This window comes from Adiantum capillus-veneris, chromosome 8, assembly GCF_014529385.1.
Source record: "Adiantum capillus-veneris isolate H3 chromosome 8, ASM1452938v2, whole genome shotgun sequence".
In the NCBI taxonomy this organism is placed as follows: Eukaryota; Viridiplantae; Streptophyta; class Polypodiopsida; order Polypodiales; family Pteridaceae; genus Adiantum; species Adiantum capillus-veneris.
Genome location: NC_140938.1, coordinates 59,967,321 through 59,988,012, shown reverse-complemented (window position 1 = coordinate 59,988,012; position 20,692 = coordinate 59,967,321). Strand labels below are relative to the sequence as shown.

The following is a 20,692-nucleotide window of genomic DNA, read 5'->3' as shown; positions in this document are numbered from 1 at the left end:
AGGTTCAAGGTCACTTACGCACTTGTTGGTACAGTGCCCTGAACTGGACAATCTCAGAAGCTCAATACGACCCTGTTTGGAACATGCTAGACGGCTGTTAAACAATCCGAGCGGTGAAGATACCGAAGTGTTACTCCTGGGAGGGGAGATTAGCGGAAAGCGATTGCCAGGATGGGTTGTCCCCCGTGGGGCCCATAATGGTTGTCGTGGACCGCAGCTGAGGAGTGCCTATGCGGATAACGTTGCAGCATTCCTCTGCGGGGCCGTACCGCGGTACTACAATGCTCTGGCCCGTGAGGGTGTTGAAAGCTCGTAGGGCTTGTAGTTATTGCGTACGGTGCGGTCTCGCCTAACATGGTCCTGGGGCTTTCCGAGCGGGCCTTGGTGACCATGGTTGGCCGGATCGGGATGCCTCCTTTGAGCCGACGCCCACCTTGGGTATGGCAGTCCTATCGGACATCCGCTGGACGGGGGCCTTTTTCTACCAGGCGAAAATCCTGGAGTACCTGGGCAAGATTCAGTACGGTCTGTGAGTTACAAGGGTTTGTCCCTCTCTCTCAGCCTTGGTCCTTAAATGCATCACTGAATTCGTTTGGTGATTTCCCGTTGTTACCCTCGGGTGGCGTGACTAACAAGGGAACATGGACTGACTAACATGGCATGAAAAGACTTTTTACTCCCCCGAGGGGGAAACTTGCTTCCATTCCCCGTTGACATGCCACGATACGGCATGGAAGCGCTTTTCCCTTTGTCGGCAAGTCCGCAAGGTAATTTGTCTTTGACTCGTTTGCGTGCACGCGAAGCAAAGGCAATTCCTTGCTGGCTTGCCGGCTCTAGCCCAAAAAAGTAAAAAGTAAAGCTACACCTTTTGAAGAAAAAGGGACTATCCCGTCGATGGAACTATATAGCAGTCCTGTACACAGTAGAGGGCGGTACTAATTCAATTACGTGTTAACTTTACACAGAGCATTGAGAAGAAAGATAACACAAATGCGTCCAATGACTAGAATGCCACTGCGCACACGAAGACCGACACCTTGTAGGCCCCAAAGACGGGTGTCCCTTTCAGTATTTCTTTATTCAATAAAGAACAAATGATCCGAACTTGTAGATCAAAGTCTCACAAAGATGTCCAAACCTGGCGAGGGCTGAAATTGCAGGTTTTGACCCAATTTCGTCAGCATAACGACGCCAAATCCCCTGTCGGTCGAAAGGACCTGTCCAGGGTGGATTCCCCGGCAATTTAGAGCTTTCTGGTGAGCTGTAACAGAATTTCAGTGCGCTATAAATCCCTATTTAGCCACTGCCAGGTGTCCAAAGCCCTGTCTAAGCATGCCAAGGCCTTCCCAAGGTTCCATTGGCGTTCTCTTGCAGTTTAGGTGCGAAACCCTAAACCTGTAGAAAAACACAACATGCTGTAATTCTCTGTTTTGGATCGTTTTTAGCGGAAACAAACACGTTTACGCATGTCCCAGGGCTCCCACACGCAATGGGACAGTCCCCTTGTGATTTGGACGAGTTTTCAAACGAGAAAACTCTCCAAATTTGCAATGGAAGTGTGGTACCTGTGAGGGATTAGCAATTAGCTAATCCGATTCTTGTTGAGAAGGCTCTTGCCTTGGCAAACGCTCATAAAACCCCCATAACTGTACATAGTCAATTGAGAAGCCCAACTAACGGGGCATTACCATATGTGCAAAGGGAAGAGAGAGATGCACGAGAGAAAATAATCGCGCTACATGAGACAAGGGAGAAGGCAAGCTTTCCATTAAAGCTGTGAACCTACACCCACTACTCACACACACTCTGTAAATGCACAATGAACAAAATCTACCTCCTCTCTCACTCTTGGGCGCGCTCAGCTCGGATGGACCGAGTGTTGACGTGCAGGTTGCTCTCCTACTGCCAAGTGTCCAGTTTGCCCCTTTGGTTTAATTCCCTAGTTCCCTCCAACTTATAAAGTTGTAAGTGACTTGCCGAGTGGCCCAAATTCTCTTATGGCGTACACAGGCTTCCATACTCATCAGAATTTAGTGCTAACTGGCTGACTAGTCCTTGACCGACCGACCTAGATTTCCGATGTGAGAAACCTGTTCGGCCGCAGCCGTTTCACACTGGCCATGCAATGTCCACTTGCACCTTTTCAAGGGTTTCGTGGAAAGCAGGTAAAAATAAAATAAATAAAAATATGTAGTGCACATTTAAGAAGGCAACAAGAAAAATACACCTCCTGGTGACATCATCCAACGTCATTTTAAAAAACCATAGGAAAAGAAAGAACCATATTATTTGCGTTAAACACATCATATGCCGTGAACAAGGATACCGTGTTCCTTGACAGACCTGTTTGTGAATCATGAATAAGATCCTCGAGAAGTGGTTGGGCCCTCAAAACTCAGAGCCGTCGCAAGAATTTTGTAGGCTGAGTTGAGGATCATAATGGGCCTTGACTGCTTCATCTAAAGAACAACTCTCCTTGGGGATGAGATAAATCAAACTCTCCAACAAGCGTTGTGGCATCACACCTGTGTCCAACATAGAAAGATCTAGTGCATATTCCTTTATCAAGATGGGACTTGTAGTCACATTTGGAGATCTCGCAAAACCGGAATTGGAATTCCCACTCAGACTGTACCACCAACACTTAAACTTTGCAAAGATAAGGCCAACACAGTGTCCACACCGAACCATGCTATGGCCAACACCATCAGACATCAATTGAACACAGTTTCAAGAAAGCAGGTGAACTTTGCAAAGTACATTCATGACACTGACAAAAAAATGCAACCCGTTGCATAAACCAGGCCATCTCAAGAAGAAAGTAGGGTGAGGCCATCCTCTCCAGAGAAACAGTAGCACGACAATGCCCTTGTTCACATGTCATTGATACATGCCATCGCACATGACCTTTGCTTTTGAAGTATCCATCCACATTGTAGGCTCCTTTGCAGATAAATACTCTCTTTAGAAAGCGATGCCAATCTCTGATCTCATGCAGCTCCTACGCTAATGAGCCATCTTGGCTGTGAAGCTGACAAACCCCATGCGAGAGTGCCCAGGTACAATGATCTCAAAAAACTTGCAAGAAACTCTATCCCCAACCTACGTCCACTGTGAGGTTTGCCTTTGAATGGTGAAATCATTCCTCCTCTCTTCAAGCTTTCTCAACTCTCGTCTCGCCTAGTCAAGATGAGTCTCGACCCAATCATTATCTGGTTGTCTCCCCAAGCATCCTCTGAAGGGAGGCCCAACCCCACCTCAAACGTTGTTCGTACTGCTTGACCTCCACCAACTATGCATGGGCAGCAAGGCTCTGCTGAGTTCTGCAATCCTTGTGGTTTTGCGCTCTGAGCTGCATCTCCAACATTCCTTATAGCATCCCACCAAATCTCCTCCACAATCCCTAGAAAACTCTCATCCAAGAGCACACTCTTAGGGATTTGAAGTACCTCGCTCACGTCCCCCTCTCCCTCCTCAATAACTAGAGGCAGTGGTGCATGGTTTGAAAAGGAGGAGCCTAGTCGTGGAGCCACGTCTAGACCCTAGGAAGTTGCCAAAATAGAATCGATCAAGACGCAAGAGATTGACAAGGCCTAAGTGCCTATCAAAGTGAGAGAAGCCCATTGTCTGAGACGGTAGTGTGACTATATCCCACCTTGCAGATGGGTCCTCAAGAGCGTTGAAGTCCTCCCAACGCCCTTGTGCTCCATAGCTGATTAAATTCTCACTATCAAAGCATTGACGCTGGAGTCTCTTGTTGCTGCTGACCTTGATGATGATGTCTCTCAGCCTTGGTCTGGCATGTTGGGCGGGGCCTTCGATCGAGGACAAGCCTTTGCAAGGCCATCTGACGGTAAATTGAACAGTGGTTAGGCAACCCTGAGTACTCAACTCTCCGTCTGATCCAATCAATACCAACCTTGGGGAGAAGCATCTCCTTTGGCAGGGCATGGGGATGATGAACCAAAACCCGAATTGATGGTATATGTATCACTTTTGCAGCCACTGTCGTAGCTGTTATGAGGGTACCAATAAGATCTTCCAGCCGAGGTTGATGGCATGGGGTTAGTTCGAGTAGGAGCCTCCCGCCACTAGGACATGCTCCGGGGTAAAGTGATTGAATAACTGTAAGGGTGTCGCTTCGAAAACTCGCATCTAGCCGCATCATGTCATAGAGTGACACTTGTTGAAAAGTGTTCTTCAATATTGTCTTTACTGTAGGCTTTTCTTTTTGTTCCAGTGGCTTTTCTGGTACCTTGATCTGCTGTAGATTAGTCACTGCTTCCAAGAAGGCTTCATCAATATCGGAGAGCAAAGATTTGGATTCTTGCTTGTCACTGAGTGAGGGCTTGGCGCCAGCTGAAGGTAGAGTATCTATTGTTGAAAGAATGTGGTGGGGAGTTGAACGTGTTGGACTACTAAGACCGAGAGCGGCTCTCTGGGCCCGGGTGAGGACGACCGCTGGCTCCTCTACCAACTGCAACTTCTCTTGAGTGGTAACCACATGGGCGGAAGGGGGTGGTTGAGGAGTGGTGCTAATTCTATCAAATTGAGCTTGGGAAAGGTAAACTCATTTTGGCTTTGACTTGGGTTCTCAGCCGGGAGGGTGTCCTGGAGAGCGACACAAGCTGCACCATACCATAGGTTTAGTCTCCTGCTGAGACCGAAGCTCTTCTAGCTCTCTCTTGATTCGATCCAAAGCCTCATGATGTGGGGGACTTCTCCTGTCTAAGAGAGATTGATTTCTCCTCTTGAAGAGGCTTCAAGTTCCCTACGTAAGCAAGTCAAAGAGTCAGACGGACTCTCCAAGAGTAGAGAGGCAGTCTCTACCTGAGAAGAGTTGGTAAACAGCTTCCTTGCCCCCTCTATCCTAGTAGCAGCCGCAACAAACTCCTCCAAGGTGGCATCAGGTCGGAGATCCTCTCTGAGTTTTTGCTAAGAAGTCTTTGGAAGCGCCTTCTTTACCCATTTCTTGACCATGAACTCACCTGGTGGTTGAGGAAGCTTGGCGACCAAAGACTTGGTTTTAGTCATGACTTCTATAAAAGTCTCCTTTGGTTGGAGCACCATGTTGGCCAACTCATCCAAAACCTTTTCCTGGTAGTCACCTGGCTTGAATGCTGCACAGAACTATTGTCTTAAAGCTGCCCAAGTTGCAAAATGGTTCTCTACGAACTGGCTGTACCACTTGTCTGCAAAGCCATCCAAGGTAGATGGAAAGAGTACCAAATATGCATATTCCCTATTAAGACCACGACCTCTACAGAGAGATACAAACCTCCTTGCATGGTTGTCTGCATCTTCTGAGGAGAGTCCCTTGAAAGTAGGAAACTTGATGTTTACCTTGGCCAAAACACTTGGTCAACGCCTCCATGGCCGCTTGCTCAGGAGCCTGTTGCTCAATAACTTACTGTAACAAAATAAGAGAGAGCTTTACTAGGGAAGGTGACCTGGAAGATGTAGAACTGGATGGAGGTATGGGTGATGAGGTTGGTGGACTTTTACTAGGTACCAAAGGTTGACGTCTTCCGTTGTAGTACTTCAGAGGACTCAGTAGTGCGCTTTGACGCTCAAATGACCGCCTTGTATGTGTCATGCAGTGACCACAAACCCAACCAAGCTTTGGGCAAGAAGATCTTTAACTGGTTGAACACAGGTCTAGACTCTACTAGACCAGGGCGAGTGACTAAATCACCTGGATGGGACCAGGGACGAGGAAGGACTAGACCAGGGACGAGGAAGGACTAGACCACGGCAAGTGACTAGACCACCCGGCTGGACCAGGACGAGGAAGGACTAGACCAGGGGCGAGGAAGGACTAGACCAAGATGAGATCTTGGTTGGACGAGGGCGAGGCAAGTAGGCGAGGCTAGGTAAAACCCAACTAGCTCCTCGATTTGTACCTCAACAGAGAGTGAGACTTTAGTTGAGGTCCCACCGGGCATGCAAAAAATGAGAGCACCTGTAGCGCGGATTATGTGTCATGCTCTCTACAGTGGGTGCTCCTCAATGCAATGTGCTTGACAATCTCACTCAAAACAGACTGAAAACAAAGGAAACAATAGATAACAACCGATCCCACAGAGACACAATAGCAGACCAGAACATGTGACTCGACTATCTCAAAGAATCGATACAGACTCTGGCGTGGCAGCACACTCGGCTCCAGCCTAGAACTTACGGGTACAATGGGGGTGTCGAGGCTTAGATGTGCAGAGATGGTGCAGATGTGCTGTGTATAGACTTGCTACTCTAGACCACCACCTTGGACCATATATGAGGAAAAAGATAATCCTGACCCAACAGCTACTACTCACATGTACCACTATAAAGAGCCACCAACGGCTCATAAATGTCAGCCATCTAAGTCTATCTCCATCTAAGTCTATCTCCAATCTGAGTGGTGGTGGTGACCCCGGAGCCGGTCCTAGTGGCGGGCACCTCCCAGTGAAACCATCCGAGTCGTATATGATATCCAATCCTGCTGCCCCCCTCATTGATTATAGAAGCCCTCTCCTGACAGTGTCCGTCTTGGGTCGGCAATTTTCAGGAGTAATTGTGGATGGTGGATCTAGCATCAATATGATGCCTGAGTTCACTATGATGGCTTTAGGCCTGCAGCCTACTCAACCTCCCCCCTTAACTGTAACATTGGCCGACCAGAGGACAGTATACCCTGTGGGCATAGTGGAAAAGGTGCCTCTGCAGATACAAGATTTCACTTTTAGTTTGGATTTTGTTGTGGTTCGTCTTCCACAAGTGGAGGGCGGATTTCCCTTGCTCATCGGTAGACCATGGCTGTGACACACTAAAGCACTTCATGATTGGGGAAACGATGCCATGTGGATACATACTCGTGGCTCCTCGATGCAACCCATTCGCCTAGGAGGAGGCATGGATCTTGTCGTGCAACATAGTTCTTTGTCCCTAGCAACTAGCCTTGAATTGGAACAGCCTACTCCACCTGACCGGTTAGACGAGGATCTGTTGGAATGGTTGGATGCTACCAAATCTATGCCTTGTTATGGAGTCTCTATTCACTCTTTGCCTGAAGGTACACTCTCTTGCAATGTTTCCACAGTAACGAAACCTAATGAGCTACTTGAGCCAGCTCAAAGGTTGAAGGTCATAGAAGCTACTTCGGACGTGCCCTTGGGGGAAGCCAATGAATTTGGTGAGCCTATGAAGAATCATAGAAGCGGGAAGAAATCTCCTTTACAAGAGTTCACCCCCCCTCAAACATCAGCCCCAATGGTGTCTGCTTTTCCGACCAAGAATAAGCTCTCCTCTGTGTCTAACGAACTCCCCTTCAGAGAGCTTCAACTTGATGAGCTCCCTGCTCATGATGTCTCTCTGACCCTTGACGCAACAATCTCTTCACCTATAGGGCATTCTTTAGCAGTACCATCTCAAGACCCCGTAAAAGGAACACACTTCTACTTCTACGACTCTTGTACCCACTCCATGTTGTTAACCAAGATGTAGAGCAAATTGCTATGTTCTCACAAGATAAGGTTAGCCTCATTCAAGGTTACAGACGCATCAAGCAATATAGATTTTAAACAAGGCTGGTTTAAAACCAGTGGGAAGACCAAATAGTATACTGCTCTGAGGACTTTCTGTCAAGAATCAGACCACCACAAAATCCAGCTTTGAATGGGAAGGCCATTTGTGCATGTGCGCCCACCGTGTCACCAAACCCCGTAGACCCTACCCCCTGCTCAACCTTACAACTTCCTACCCCCTTTCTCTCCCTCGCCCCCCTACCTAGCCCTCGTCCCCCTACTCACCCCCCCACCCACCCCCCCCTCCTCGCCCCCCCTCACACCCCCTACTTACCTCTCGTGCCCACCCTCCCCCCCCCCCCCCCCCCCCCCCCCCCCCCCCCCCCCCCCCCCCCCCCCCCCCCCCCCCCCCCCCCCCCCCCCCCCCCACCAGCCCTCGCCCCTTTCCCCCTACCCACCCCTCCTCGCCCCTCTATACAGCTCTCGCCCTCCTAACTCACCCTCGCCCCTATCTTCTCCCTCCGTATTCGCTCCTAGTCCCCCCCTCACCATCCCTCGCCCCCCTCTCGCCAGCCCTCGCCCCTACCCTCCCCCTCACACCCCATCGCCCCCCCTCACTAGCCCTCGCCCCCACAATAATTCGCACGAAGCATCTTTGAGCTGCATTTTCCACTGTAACAGAGAACGGGGGGAACACAGCCCAAACGTTCCAAAACGGCGTACCGGACGAGTCCTGTTCCCAAGCATCTCTGAGCTACATTTTGAAGTTATTTTCTGCTTAACACTCCTCGAGAAGAGGAAATACCGACTGCTTGTTAATCTTTGGCATTGCTTTTAGCCACTAATTTCTAAAGTTCCACGTTATCTCACAAAAGAATAAGTACAAACTTCGCAATACCGACTGCTTGTTAATCTTTGGCATTGCTTTTAGCCACTAATTTCTAAAGTTCCACGTTATCTCACAAAAGAATAAGTACAAACTTCGCATCCGGCAAAAAAGATGGATGTAGAAGGATTAGTATAAAAGCAAGGTTCTGCATTGGAGTATGTCTCCGAGTGTCAGGTCAGTGGAGTATACTTGAAAGTCGAAAGCCCACGAGATCGCACAATGAAAGCTGGTCAATACTGCCAGTCACTTTCATAGGACACACAGTTAGTACAATTGGTCTGGTCTGGTTCACACTGGACGGACTCTCTGGGCTGGACAGTGACATGTGGCAGGGATACGGGCAGTGGTCTAGTGGACATCGTGGCCGGGTCACCACCACTCAGTTTGGGGATAGACTTAGATGGCTGACATTTATGAGCCGTTGGTGGCTCTTTATGGTGGTACATATGAGTAGTAGCGGTTGGGTCATCGGTATCATCTTCTTTATATATGGTCCAACGTCGTCGTCTTGAGTTGAGAGTTTATACACACAGCACTTCTGCACCATCCCTGCACATCTGAGCCTCGACACCCCATTGTACCAATGAGTCCTGTGCTGGAGCTGAGTGTGCTGCCACGCCAGAGTCTGTATCGCTTCTTTGAGATAGTGGAGTCATATGTTCTGCTTTGCTGTTGTGTCTCCGTGTGATCAGTTGTTATTTGTTGTTCCTATGTTTTGAGTCTGTTTTGAGTGAGATTGTCGCGCACATTGCACTGAGGAGCACCCACTGTAGAGAGCACGACACCTTATCCGCGCTACACACACACAGTCATATCTACTAGTCAGGTTTTGTTCCGAGCTATGCTTGATGACGAGGGATGATGTGAAGAGAATAGAGTTCCTGAATTCTGAATTAAATTTTATGTGTGTGATTCTGAACAAATTTTTTTGTTTTATAGCTTCTAATGCGTATTTTGGTTTCTTTCTAAAGTGTTCGAAGCTTAATTGGTTGCACTTATATGAGAAGAGGCTTTTCTGGTCAACATACCCTTTTCCCTCCCTGTATGGCACTGTATTTATGTTTCTCGTGATTTTCTGCGTTTTCAAACAGTGCTTCGTCTAAAAGAGCTCGGTTTTGCACAGCCTAGTTGGGCTGCAAGCAAGTTGAAGCAGGTAAGGTACCATCCTTCTAATCTTTTGGATTTTTGAAGTATTTTTGCTCCACTTTTATTTCTCTGTTCTTTTTCTCTTAATGTACCTTTGTGCCAATGCCTGAGTCCTTCAGTGTTCCGGCTTGGTCAGGGCTTTGGTGATGCAGTTTGTAGTGTGCTAGATGGTTTGACAGATCTCGCATTGGAAGCTCAAAGGTTTCAATTTTATCAGCCCATTTATAGCAGAGAAATGTGAGTAACGACAGTACATCTGCTAACATATAGCTATTATATTCTGAATCTGGGTCCTTCGAAAAGACTTTTGGGAGAACTATGATTTACAAATTGCTCTTGAAAACCAGGTCTTCTGATGATGATGTTGAGATCCTCAGCTTGCATGGTGATAGTGCCAAGGAGGTAAAAACAGTCCTGTACACTTGCATTAGCTAATCAAGCTATGGTCTTGTTTGCATTTTTTATGCTTGAGTGCCTGCATTCATTATATCATCTTTTCAAACGGGCTGTAATAAGAAACATTGCTTCTTCAGGAGGGTGTATTGTCAATTTTTTTTTCTTTTCAATAATCTTGAAAGCATCAGAGTGAAGATATTCAAGTTAGAAACACTACACTACCATTCATAGTTGATTTTACTCATAGACACAAGCTGAAAATGACACAGTTTATTGCTTAGCAGCTGGAAATGACCACATCAATGGTCTCTTTCTATTGAGGTAGAAGGCTGTTAGAGGATTCTATCATGTTTGACATAGAGGGGCAAATCACCATGATGACTGGGTTGCTTTAGTGATTGATTTGGTGGCTGCATATGCTCTCCTAAAAGAGAGAGAGAGAGAGAGAGAGAGAGAGAGAGAGAGAGAGAGAGAGAGAGAGATGAAATGAAATGAAATGTTATATTAACGTCTACAAAAGGCCAAAATGACCTATGAGACCAAAAAGTTACAATTGGTGAATCTGATACCATGTCTGAGTACGAAAATTACAGAGTTACAGAGTTACCAAGTTACAAAGGACTAACACTAAAACACTAACGAGAAAGGAAATAAGGGGGAGGGAAGGGGGGGGGGGACCGGGGGTTTGTGGGTTCAGATGAAATCTCTCATTGGTCGCTGTCGGATCTCATCGACCTCCTCCATGGTCAGAATTCTGGTTGGGCGTCTTGCATGTCGAGCTAGAGTGATCTGTATCTTCTGTTGCAACCTTCGTCGGTAGTTGGAGACCCCCCGAGGTCGTGGACGTCTGGATCTGCCAAGTTCAGTGGCTCTATCAAGCAGTGTACCTCTAATATGAGTAGGCTCTGAGACCTGCTGTAATGACTGCTCCGTTTGCTCTCCTATGTCTGGTGTAAAGAACTCTGTGATTCGTCTATGAGATTGTCTTTCCCCTGATGTCCTCAGCAAGCTCTGCCTAAGTCTGCGCAGCTCTAGCAGGAACAATCCGAGACACTTCTGATCCTTGTATTTCATGACTCTAGAAAAAGGTTGGAACCCTTCTGTGGACAGGCAGTGGAAGCGTTTGTGTATCTGATAGTATGTCGGGCAGTGGCAGGTGTAGTGCAGCTCTGTCTCTGGCTCTAAGTTACATAGGTGACATATCCTGGCTCCTGCCGGCACCCCTTGAAATCGGCTAGTCTCGATCTGAAGCTGATGTCAGGATGTGCGTATCTGTCCAATAGCGCATCTTATCCCATGAGATAAGTGTGTATCCATGTAAGCTGCCTAGTCACAAAGCCGTCCTCCGTGAGTTGGAGAAGATGCTCTCTGTAGAAGGCCATGTTCGTGCCCAACTCCCGTGTCAGATGTATACATGTGCTCCTGGTATTTAGTTGAATCAGATCCTGATGTATGAGCCTGGTGATCTTTGTCCGTGTGAGAGACAAGGAGGGTGCATCCAAGGAGTATTGAAACGGAGGTAATCTATCCATGTTGAGACCATGCGACTGGAACCATGATGCCATTTGTCCATATCAACATGCTATATCGCCTTGTAAAGCTAGTTGCCGAGATGACTCCAGGGCAAACCGAGCGTATCTGTCTCTGGGGAGATCCCATACACCGTGCATAAAGGAAACTGATCTCGTCAGTGCCTGCACCACGAGGGGGGGGGGGGAGGGGGGCGGCTAGCTCGGCTCGGATAATCTCATGTGGTACTGAGGCCTTAGCCCGAATCATCCGAGCGATCATAGAGACCAGAGGCCTTTCCATACATCTCCATCTATCTGTGTTGCGAGATCTCCCGTGGTGGTCTACTGAGGGTCCCCATACCTGAACTCCATAGACCATAGCTGGAGTCACTAGAGTGTCAAAGAGCCAAAGCTTTGTTCGCGGTTCCTGAAACTGAACCTGCGAACACATCCTCTCCAGTCCTCCCAACGCTGTATATGCTCTCGTCAGTCTAGGCTCCGATGCTCTCCTTAGTGAAAACACCGGTCCACCGAATACTACCCCAAGATAGGTATATGCCTCTGTGTACTCCACAGTCTCCTGGCGATACATAAATATGGGAGCCGACCTCCTGACCCAGTGTGGTGTGGTGTTGAACACCATAACCTTGGTTTTCCCCAGCTTGACCGACAATCCACTATCACGAGCAAATGTATGCAGAGCATCCAAATGACGCTGCATCCCTTCTGGGGAGTCTGAAATCAGCACAATATCATCAGCATATAGTAACAGCGGAATCCATGTCCCTGCTAGCTGAACCCCCCTGTCCCCCTCCCGCTCTACATAGTCTGAAAACTCATCCAGATACATCCCAAAAAGAGTCGGGGATAGTGGGCATCCCTGCTTTACTCCAATAATGGAGTGGACCATGTCAGACATTCCCTCAGTGGTGCGTACCTGCCCCATCACTGTCCATCACTGTCGTGTATAGAGCCAGAATACCCCATATCCGCTCTGTAGGCACACCCATGTCCTGTAGTCTGTGTATAAGTCTGGCTCTCGGCACTGTGTCAAAAGCTTTGCGGAAATCCACAAAGCTACAATAGATTCTCTTGCCATGGTGTCTACCCTCCTCAATAATAGCTCTGAGTGTCAGAATCTGGTTAAGAGTGGAGAAACCTCTCCTGAAACCTGCTTGCCCAAGTGCTCCATTTCCCTCTCGCTCTGCCCATCTACTCAGCTCCTGTTCAAGAACGGATGCATACAACCTAGCTAATGTGTGGCCAATCATGATGATGCGATAATTCGCGGGAATCATGGGATCTCCTGACTTGAAAATAGGCACAATCGTAGACATACTCGAGGTCTCCGGGAAGCCTTCATACATGGCTCGATTAAACATCATAGCTAGGAGCTCTGCAAGCATATCCCTGGCATGTATGAAGTGTTTTGCTACTGGACCGTCATGATCATGCGGTCTCCTTGTCTTCATCCTGTCAATCGCTTTCCTTACCCTCTCGGCAATAAAGAAAGAGCATGTCTTTGGGCATGTCTCTAGTGGGTCCGGCAGGGGTGGTTGCCTTGATGCTGTGTAGAGAGATGTGGCATATTCCCCCCATGTCTTAGTGGAGGTGACCGCGGGCGGTTGTGAATGCTCGTGGAATAGCCTCCATGGTTTGCCTGAGTCCTGGCTTATAAATAGCTGATATAGATCCCGCTCTAGGTGAGATAGATAGGCCCTGTCGCACTAGGCGGCGAAAGATAATCCGTGACTGTCTATGTGTGGTGATACCCATGAGCACTTCCCTCTGTAGTTTGATCCTCGTCTCTCTGCACTCCTCATCATACCAACTGTTCTGGGGGATGTTCCGAGATCGTCTCGGTGTGGGCTGGCTGTGGGGGTATGCCTCTGATACTGCATCATGGAGCGTCTCTGTCAATATCTGAGTGAGCTAGTGGCTGTCCCGGCTCCTGGGTGCATAGCTGCCTGTATATCTCATCCATATATACATAATCCGTCTCTCTCATGAAGGTATACCGAGTGTGTGTGGGGACCTCTCCTAATGGAGCTGTGATGAACTGAAAGGTTAGGGTGAAAGACACGATAGCATGATCAATTGCTACTCCAATTGGCCTAGTGCCCACCATGAAATCCTGAAGAATGGAATGAGACCTGGCTGGGCCATAACATAATCCACTGTGCTGGCACCATGTCGGTGTGGAAAGCAAGTAAAACCTCCAGCTGTCGAAAATCTTTGTAGGCCATTCACAATGGTCAATCTGTGTGCGATTCCATATCTATCAAGTATCTGCCATATTCAGTGTATTCGTCATCTTGTGATAGTCTAGATAGACCCATCTCTGTGACGTCTAGCTCCCTGAGCATCTCTTCGGAAGTATCATAAAATATTGTCTGGTGGTGGGCAATCCTAGCATTGAATTCCCCTAGTATGATAATGTCACCATCCTAGGAAAACTCGCATATTTCATTATCCAAAATAGCAAAGGGGGATTGTCCTCTAGGTGATGCATGTACTGACGTACTAGGAGGAAAGTAACAAATAGCAATGTAGAGGTATCTGCCCGTCTCTGCCTTGAGCCTCACCCACATGTACCTAGCCTGTTCATCCTTGTGTGCTATATATATCATTTGCTGCAGTTCCTCCCTGAATAGAACTGCCACTCCTCCTGAGCCCCGTCCTCGATGCTCCGATCTGGTCTCCTGTCTGCAGGCTGTCTCCCATCTATATCCGCTCACCTGTGGCATGGATTGTCCCGGTGCTTGATGCGTCTCAGAGTAGAAAATGATGTCTCTCCCCGTGAAGCTATCCTCAAAGGCCCCTACATCAAGACGGAGTGACCTGTTACAATTCCAGGTTGCCATCTTTAATGTGGTCCCATAGGTCTCGCACCGTCATGTGGGGCGTTGCTCCAATATCACCACCTTTCCATCCCTGTAAAAAGCAGTCTTTCCCTTTTCCCTTGTTGCTCTTATTTCCGGCATTACTTCTTGCATATGAGCAATCTGCGAGAGGGTAAGGTCATCTCCAAGAAAGATGCCCGTCTTCTTTAGAGTTGGTCTCTTCTTCAAGAAGTCTTTCTTCGCTTCCATGGAGGGGAAGCGGAGAATGAGTGCCCTTTCCTTCGAGGTTTCTCCGTTGCTCCCACTTTTCTTAGTGCCCACTCTCCAAGCCCTTGTATGCCTCTTTCTCTCTCTACGCCTAAAAACGCCTCTTTCTCTCTCTACGTTGGGAAAGAAAGCTCATTCTCTCTCTATGCGAGGGTTGCGGGAAAGGGGCAGTGAGCAGTGGGTGGGGTGGTGGCCTGGCCGTCGCGAGCCGGGGCAGGGGGGGGGGGAGGGGGGGGGGGTAGCGAGTGAGCAATGGGCGGGGGGGTGCATTGTGCGCGGGCAGAGCAGGGGGCAGGGCAGAGAGAGAGAGAGAGAGAGAGAGAGAGAGAGAGAGAGAGAGAGAGAGAGAGAGAGAGAGAGAGAGAGAGAGAGAGAGGATTTTAACGTCGTAGGAAACTATCCCAAAATGAAATGTTATATTAACGTCTTCAAAAGGCCAAAATGACCTATGAGATTAATCTGTTACAAAATGGTGAATCTAATACCATGTCTGGGTACAAAAGAACTAGAACAAAGATACTGAGAGAGAGAGAGAGAGAGAGAGAGAGAGAGAGAGAGAGAGAGAGAGAGAGAGAGAGAGCTTTTTTTTTTTAACGTCTATGGGAGGCCGAAGTCGGCCTGTGAGACAAATCAAATATACATGTGTGTATGTCTTGTGTCTATCGGAAAAGACAAAACAGTTTAAACTGGTACATAGTAAAAGAAAAGGAAGTTTGGTGGATGATCGGATCTATGGGGATGGGTGGAGCTCTAGTACTAGGGATTTGTGCATGTCCATATACTCAAGGTAGTACAACTATGCAAATGCATCAATCTAGCTAGCTCCATCCTGTGCTAATGGGGGGATGTAGAATGTTGTACATGGGAGGGTTGGGAGCAAGGGCCGCCCTAATGGACGCGGTTGGGTGAGCCATCATCTGGGCTCGTCTCTCCTCATTAGCTCGATGTGCTCCGCCCGGATCTCCTCGATCTGTCCACAGTAGAGCTGTGGGGCTTGGTACTTGGTAGCATGCGGGCTTCGTCTGGCCCGGCTCGCCTCAGCGTGTTGGAAGGGTCACTCCCCTCGATGGGTTTGGGAGTGGAAGGGGTGTAGCTCTTTGAAAGAAATCTGTAAGTTGTGACTGTCCTTGTCCCCCCCCCCACCAACCACCACTTGGGTCTCTGTAGGTGGCTGCAGAAGTATATCCCTGTGCCATTGCGCCCCAGTTGGCTTTGATCTCGAGAGTGCATGACCTCTTGGAGGGTAGGGTGTCCTTTGAACAATGGCTCATAAAGAGAGAGAGAGAGAGAGATTTGATTTTATTTGATTTGGTATTAACGTTCGCGGGGGGCCATAAATGACCCATGGGACCTCAAAGTGATACATAGTCTCCCCTCACGGGGGTGTATGGTGTGGTGTGTGTTATTCTCTTTTTGTGTTCCTATGAGTGTCTTTTGATGCTCAAGTATGCGGGTGAGGTATGTGCCGAGAGCTGTAGGGGAGGGGTCTGTCTTGGATAATAGGTCCGCAAAGGTAGAGCAACCGCTTAGAAGTGGTTGAAAGTTAGCCCGGATGTGAGCGTATTCTGGGCATTCCAATGTCACATGTGCTTCATCTTTGGGAGCTTGCATTGTACATGATGTGCATATCCGTTTAGAAGCATCAATTTTCAGTCAGCCCTCTGTTTCTATTTTGAGCATATGTGACCTTGTGCGCATCAAAGAGATGGCTCTTCGTGCCATGTGGGGCATGGGTGTTCGTATGTGGGCCTGAGCTTCCATTGTGTTTGTGATATAGCCTTCCCAATACTTTGTGTTGACATGCTTGCAATAGTATTCAAATTTCGAGCGGTGTTGCGTTGTCTTCCACTTGGTGTGGAGGCTATTTAGTAATGCAATTTCAAAATTCAGCATGCGTTCTCCCTCCTTGCCCTCCTCAATAAGCATGTCCACATATGCCTCTACATTCCATTTAGCGAACCATTTCTTAATGTGTCCCGTATGAGGCTCGATGACAGAAATTTGCTTTTTTTTTTGTCTTTTGCGGTGCACATCCTGTGTCCCATGCAATGCGGGGGATTCGGGTAGTAGGCATCGCTTTGACCTTCATGATATACGTGTACATTTTTTGCAATGCTTTCATTTCTAGTGGTCTCTTGCCTGTCTCCAGGAGTAGCACGGAGTATGGTGTCGTCTTTTTGACCCCCATGTGTCGACATAGAAATTTTTTCTGAATTTTTTCAATTTCATTCCATGTGTGGGCTGAAATGCTTGCTCCCCATATTTCCACTCCGTAGAGGATGTCTTGCACTACGCATGTCTCAAAAATGGTCGCTTTTATCTCCCATCTTTTTATGCTCCTTTGTGTGCACATGTTTTCTAATTGATAGTACTTGGCATGGCCGATGTCAATTCTATTATGTGCGCATTGTCCCCAAGCATAGTTGCACCGGGATGTCAATCCCCAAGTACTTGAAACTGTCGACTTTCTCAATTTGTTTCAAGTACTTGAGAGAGAGAGAGAGAGAGAGAGAGAGAGAGAGAGATGAAATGTCATATTAACATCTTCAAAAGGCCAAAATGACCCATGAACCAAACTGTTACAAAATTGTGAATCTGATACCATGTCTGGGTACAAAAAGACTAGAAAAAAATACTACTACTACTACTACTACTAGAATCCATCCTCATCTGCACTCTGGATGTCGAGAGAGTATGGCTCGAATCCTCTTCTGTAGTCTCTGTCAATGCTGTGTAGACCCTCTCCTCAATCGTGGCCATTTGGATTTTCGTAGCTCCAGTGCTCGGTCGATGAGAGTGCCGGTAGTGGTCGAATGAGTGTGGGCCGAGCTCTGCAATGATGGCTGCTCCTCTGGCTGTCCCATATCTAGTGAAAAGAAATCTATAATCCGTCTCTGGGACTGTCTCTCTCTAGCTCTCCCAATAAAGTGTCTATATCTGTGTAACTCAAGTAGATATAGCCCAAGACATCTCTGATCTCATGACCCTAGAGAAAGGACCGAAACCCTCTTTGAATAAGCAGTGGAAACGGCCCCGAATGTCATAGTACACTTTGCAATGACACATGTAGCTCTGTCACTGGCTCTAGCTGGCATAAGTGGCATATCCTGTTGTTTGCTGGTATCCCTCTGGATCTACCAGTCTCAATCTCCAGCTGATGTGAGGATGTGCGTATTTGACCAATGGCACACCGCAAACCATGAGACATATGTGTATCCATGTAGCTGGGTCGAATCCTTACACGGGTGGAGATTACTAGACTCATTCATCAGAACCTAATCCAGTTGGATACCAGGAGGACATGGATAGAGCCTCCACAGGAGTTGGGTACGAAGATGGCTTTCTATAGAGAGTTTTCTACACCTCACAGGAGATGGCCTTGTAGACATCGAGGGTGTTTGAAGAGTGTACTGGAAAGGGGGAAGCGTGTCCATGGTGAAGCCATGCATCTGAAACCATGATGTCATCTATGCATACCAGCATGAAGTGTCCCCTTGAAGAGCTAACTGTCTGGAAGACTCAAGGGCCAGTCTACTGTCTAGCATATCTGTCTCTAGTAGTATCCCACAAGCTGTGCACAAAGGAGACTGATCTGGTAAGCGCCTCAATCTCCTAGGAGTGGCAGCTAGCTCCGCTCGAATGATGGCGTGGGGTACGAAGGCCTTGGCTCTGATCAGTCGAGAGATCATAGATACCAAGGGCCTCTCCATACGTCTCCAATCATCTTGGCCTACAAAAGGTCCCCATATCTGCACCGCATACAACATAGCTGAGGCTACTAAAGTATCAAAGAGCCATAACTTTGTCCGAGGTCCCTGGAACTGAACCTGCGAACACATCCTCTCCAAGCCTCTCAAGGCCGCATAAGCTCTAGTCAGTCTAGTCTCTGCTACTCTCCCCAAAGAAAACCTCGGCTCAGTGAAGACAACCCCAAGGTAAGTGTGCATTTGTGTACTCTACAAGCTCCTGACCATATGTGAAAGTCGGTGCTGATCTCCTGATCCACTGTGGTGTGGTGTTAAACACCATAACCTTGGTTTTACCAAGGTTTACAGACAATTCACTATCCTCTGCAAAACTGTGTAATGCATCCAACTGTCGCTGCATAACCTCTGGTGAGTTAGAGATCAACACAATATCATCAGCATATTAACAACAATGGGATCCACGTCCCTGCTTGCTGGGCACCTCTATCACCCTCTCTGTCAATGTAATCAGACACCTCAACATACATACCAAATAGAGTAGGAGACAATGGGCAACTTTGTTTCACCCCAATGGTGGAGTGAACTAAATCAGACATCCCCCCCGGGGTGCGTACATGTCCCATCCCTGATCTGTATAGAGCCATAATCCTCCAAATCAACACTATGGGCATTCCCATCTCTTGCAGTTTGCGCATCAATCGAGCTCTCTGTACCATGTTAAATGCTATGTGGAAATCCACAAAGCTACAATAAATCAGTCTTCCATGTGACTTGCCCTCCTCAATGATGGCTCTGAGTGTTAGAATATGATAAAGAGTGGAGAAACCCCTCTTGAAACCGGCCTGGCCCTTTGCTCGTACACCCTCACCCTCTGCCCAATTACTCAACTGCTGCTCAAGAATGGATGCATACAACCGTGCCAATGTGTGCCCAACCATATTAGTGCGATAATTCCAAGGCTCTATAGGATCACCTGCCTTGAAGATAGGCATAATAGTAGACAACCTCCAAGTCTCAGGTAACCCCTCCTCACACATGGCACGATTGAACAACACTGCAAGAACCTCTACCAACATATCTCTAGCATGTATAAAGGGCTCTGCTACTGGACCATCATGATCATATGCCCTCCTGGTCCTCATCCTGTCAATGGCTCTCTTTACCATCTCAGTAGTAAAGAAGGTGCTGGTAGGTGGGCATGGCTCTGTAGGATGTGGAAGGGGGTCCTGTCGGAGAACTGTATATAATGATGTCGCATACTGGCTCCACACATCAGGAGAAGTAATCACTGGGGGAGGGGAGTGCTCATTAAAGAATTGCCATGCCTCTCCTGAGTCTCTACTTAAGAACAACTGATACAAGTCTCGCTCCATCTGGGCCAAATAAGCTCGTTTCTTCTGTCGCACAAGGCGTCGGGAAGCAATCCGAGACTGTCTGTAGGTGATGACTCCTAAAAGAAGATCTCTCTGGAGCTGGGCTCTCATCTCTCTGCACTCCTCATCATACCAACTATTCTGGGGCATGCTCCCAGAATGTCGCCCCCGACGCGGCTTAGTGTGAGGGTATGCCTTTGATGCTGCACCATGCAATGTCTCAGTCAGTAAAGTGGTGCACTCCTCCATTGAGAGACCAGGACTACCTGTGCATAGACGGCTATAGATCTCCTTTGTATGATCCGAGTCAGTCTGTGGTGTAAATGTATAACGGGTATGTGACCTGCCCCGTGATGTCTGGGCTGTACTATAGTGAAATAAAACGGACAATGTCAAAAGAGCATGATCCATTGCTACACCCACTGGTCTCGCTCCCACTATGAAATCCTGAATATGAGAGAGAGAGAAATGAAATGAAATGTTATATTAACGTCTTCAAAAGGCCAAAATGACCTATGAGACCAAAAAGTTACAATTGGTGAATCTAATACCATGTCTGACTACGGAAATTACAAAGTTACAAAGTTACCAAGTTACAAAGAGCTAACGCTACCACTAACACTAAAACACTAAGGAGGAAGGAAATAAGGGGGTAAGGGGGGGGGGGGGGGGGGGGGGCGTTGTGGGTTCAAATGAAATCTCTCATCGGTCGCTGTCGGATCTCATCGACCTCCTCCATGGTCAGAACTCTGGTTGGGCGTCTTGCATGTCGAGCTAGAGTGATCTGTATCTTCTGTTGCAACCTTCGTCGTAGTGGGAGACCCCTCGAGGTCGTGGACGTCTGGATCTGCCAAGTTCAGTGGCTCTGTCAAGCAGTGTACCTCTAGTATGAGTAGGCTATGAGATTTGCTGTAATGACTCCTCCGTTGGCTCTCCTCTGTCTGGTGTAAAGAACTTTGTGATTCGTCTTTGAGACTGTCTTTCCCGTGATGTCCTCAGCAAGCTCTCCCTAAGTCTGCGCAGCTCTAGCAGGAACAATCCGAGACACTTCTGAT

The 20,692-nt window shown here is 47.9% G+C and overlaps 1 protein-coding gene across 11 annotated transcripts in view; it reads left to right on the top strand.

Annotated features, from left to right (window-relative positions):
• LOC147452208 (intraflagellar transport protein 57-like) overlaps window positions 1-20,692 on the top strand; it is a 192,707-nt gene that overhangs the window by 47,165 nt on the left and 124,850 nt on the right. For all 11 annotated transcript variants that reach the window (XM_086517987.1, XM_086517988.1, XM_086517984.1 and 8 more), the window contains 3 exons: window positions 9,486-9,547; window positions 9,677-9,777; window positions 9,888-9,942. In XM_086517987.1, coding sequence (XP_086374113.1) covers window positions 9,486-9,547; window positions 9,677-9,777; window positions 9,888-9,942 — 218 coding nt within the window. The remainder of the gene's footprint in view (window positions 1-9,485; window positions 9,548-9,676; window positions 9,778-9,887; window positions 9,943-20,692) is intronic.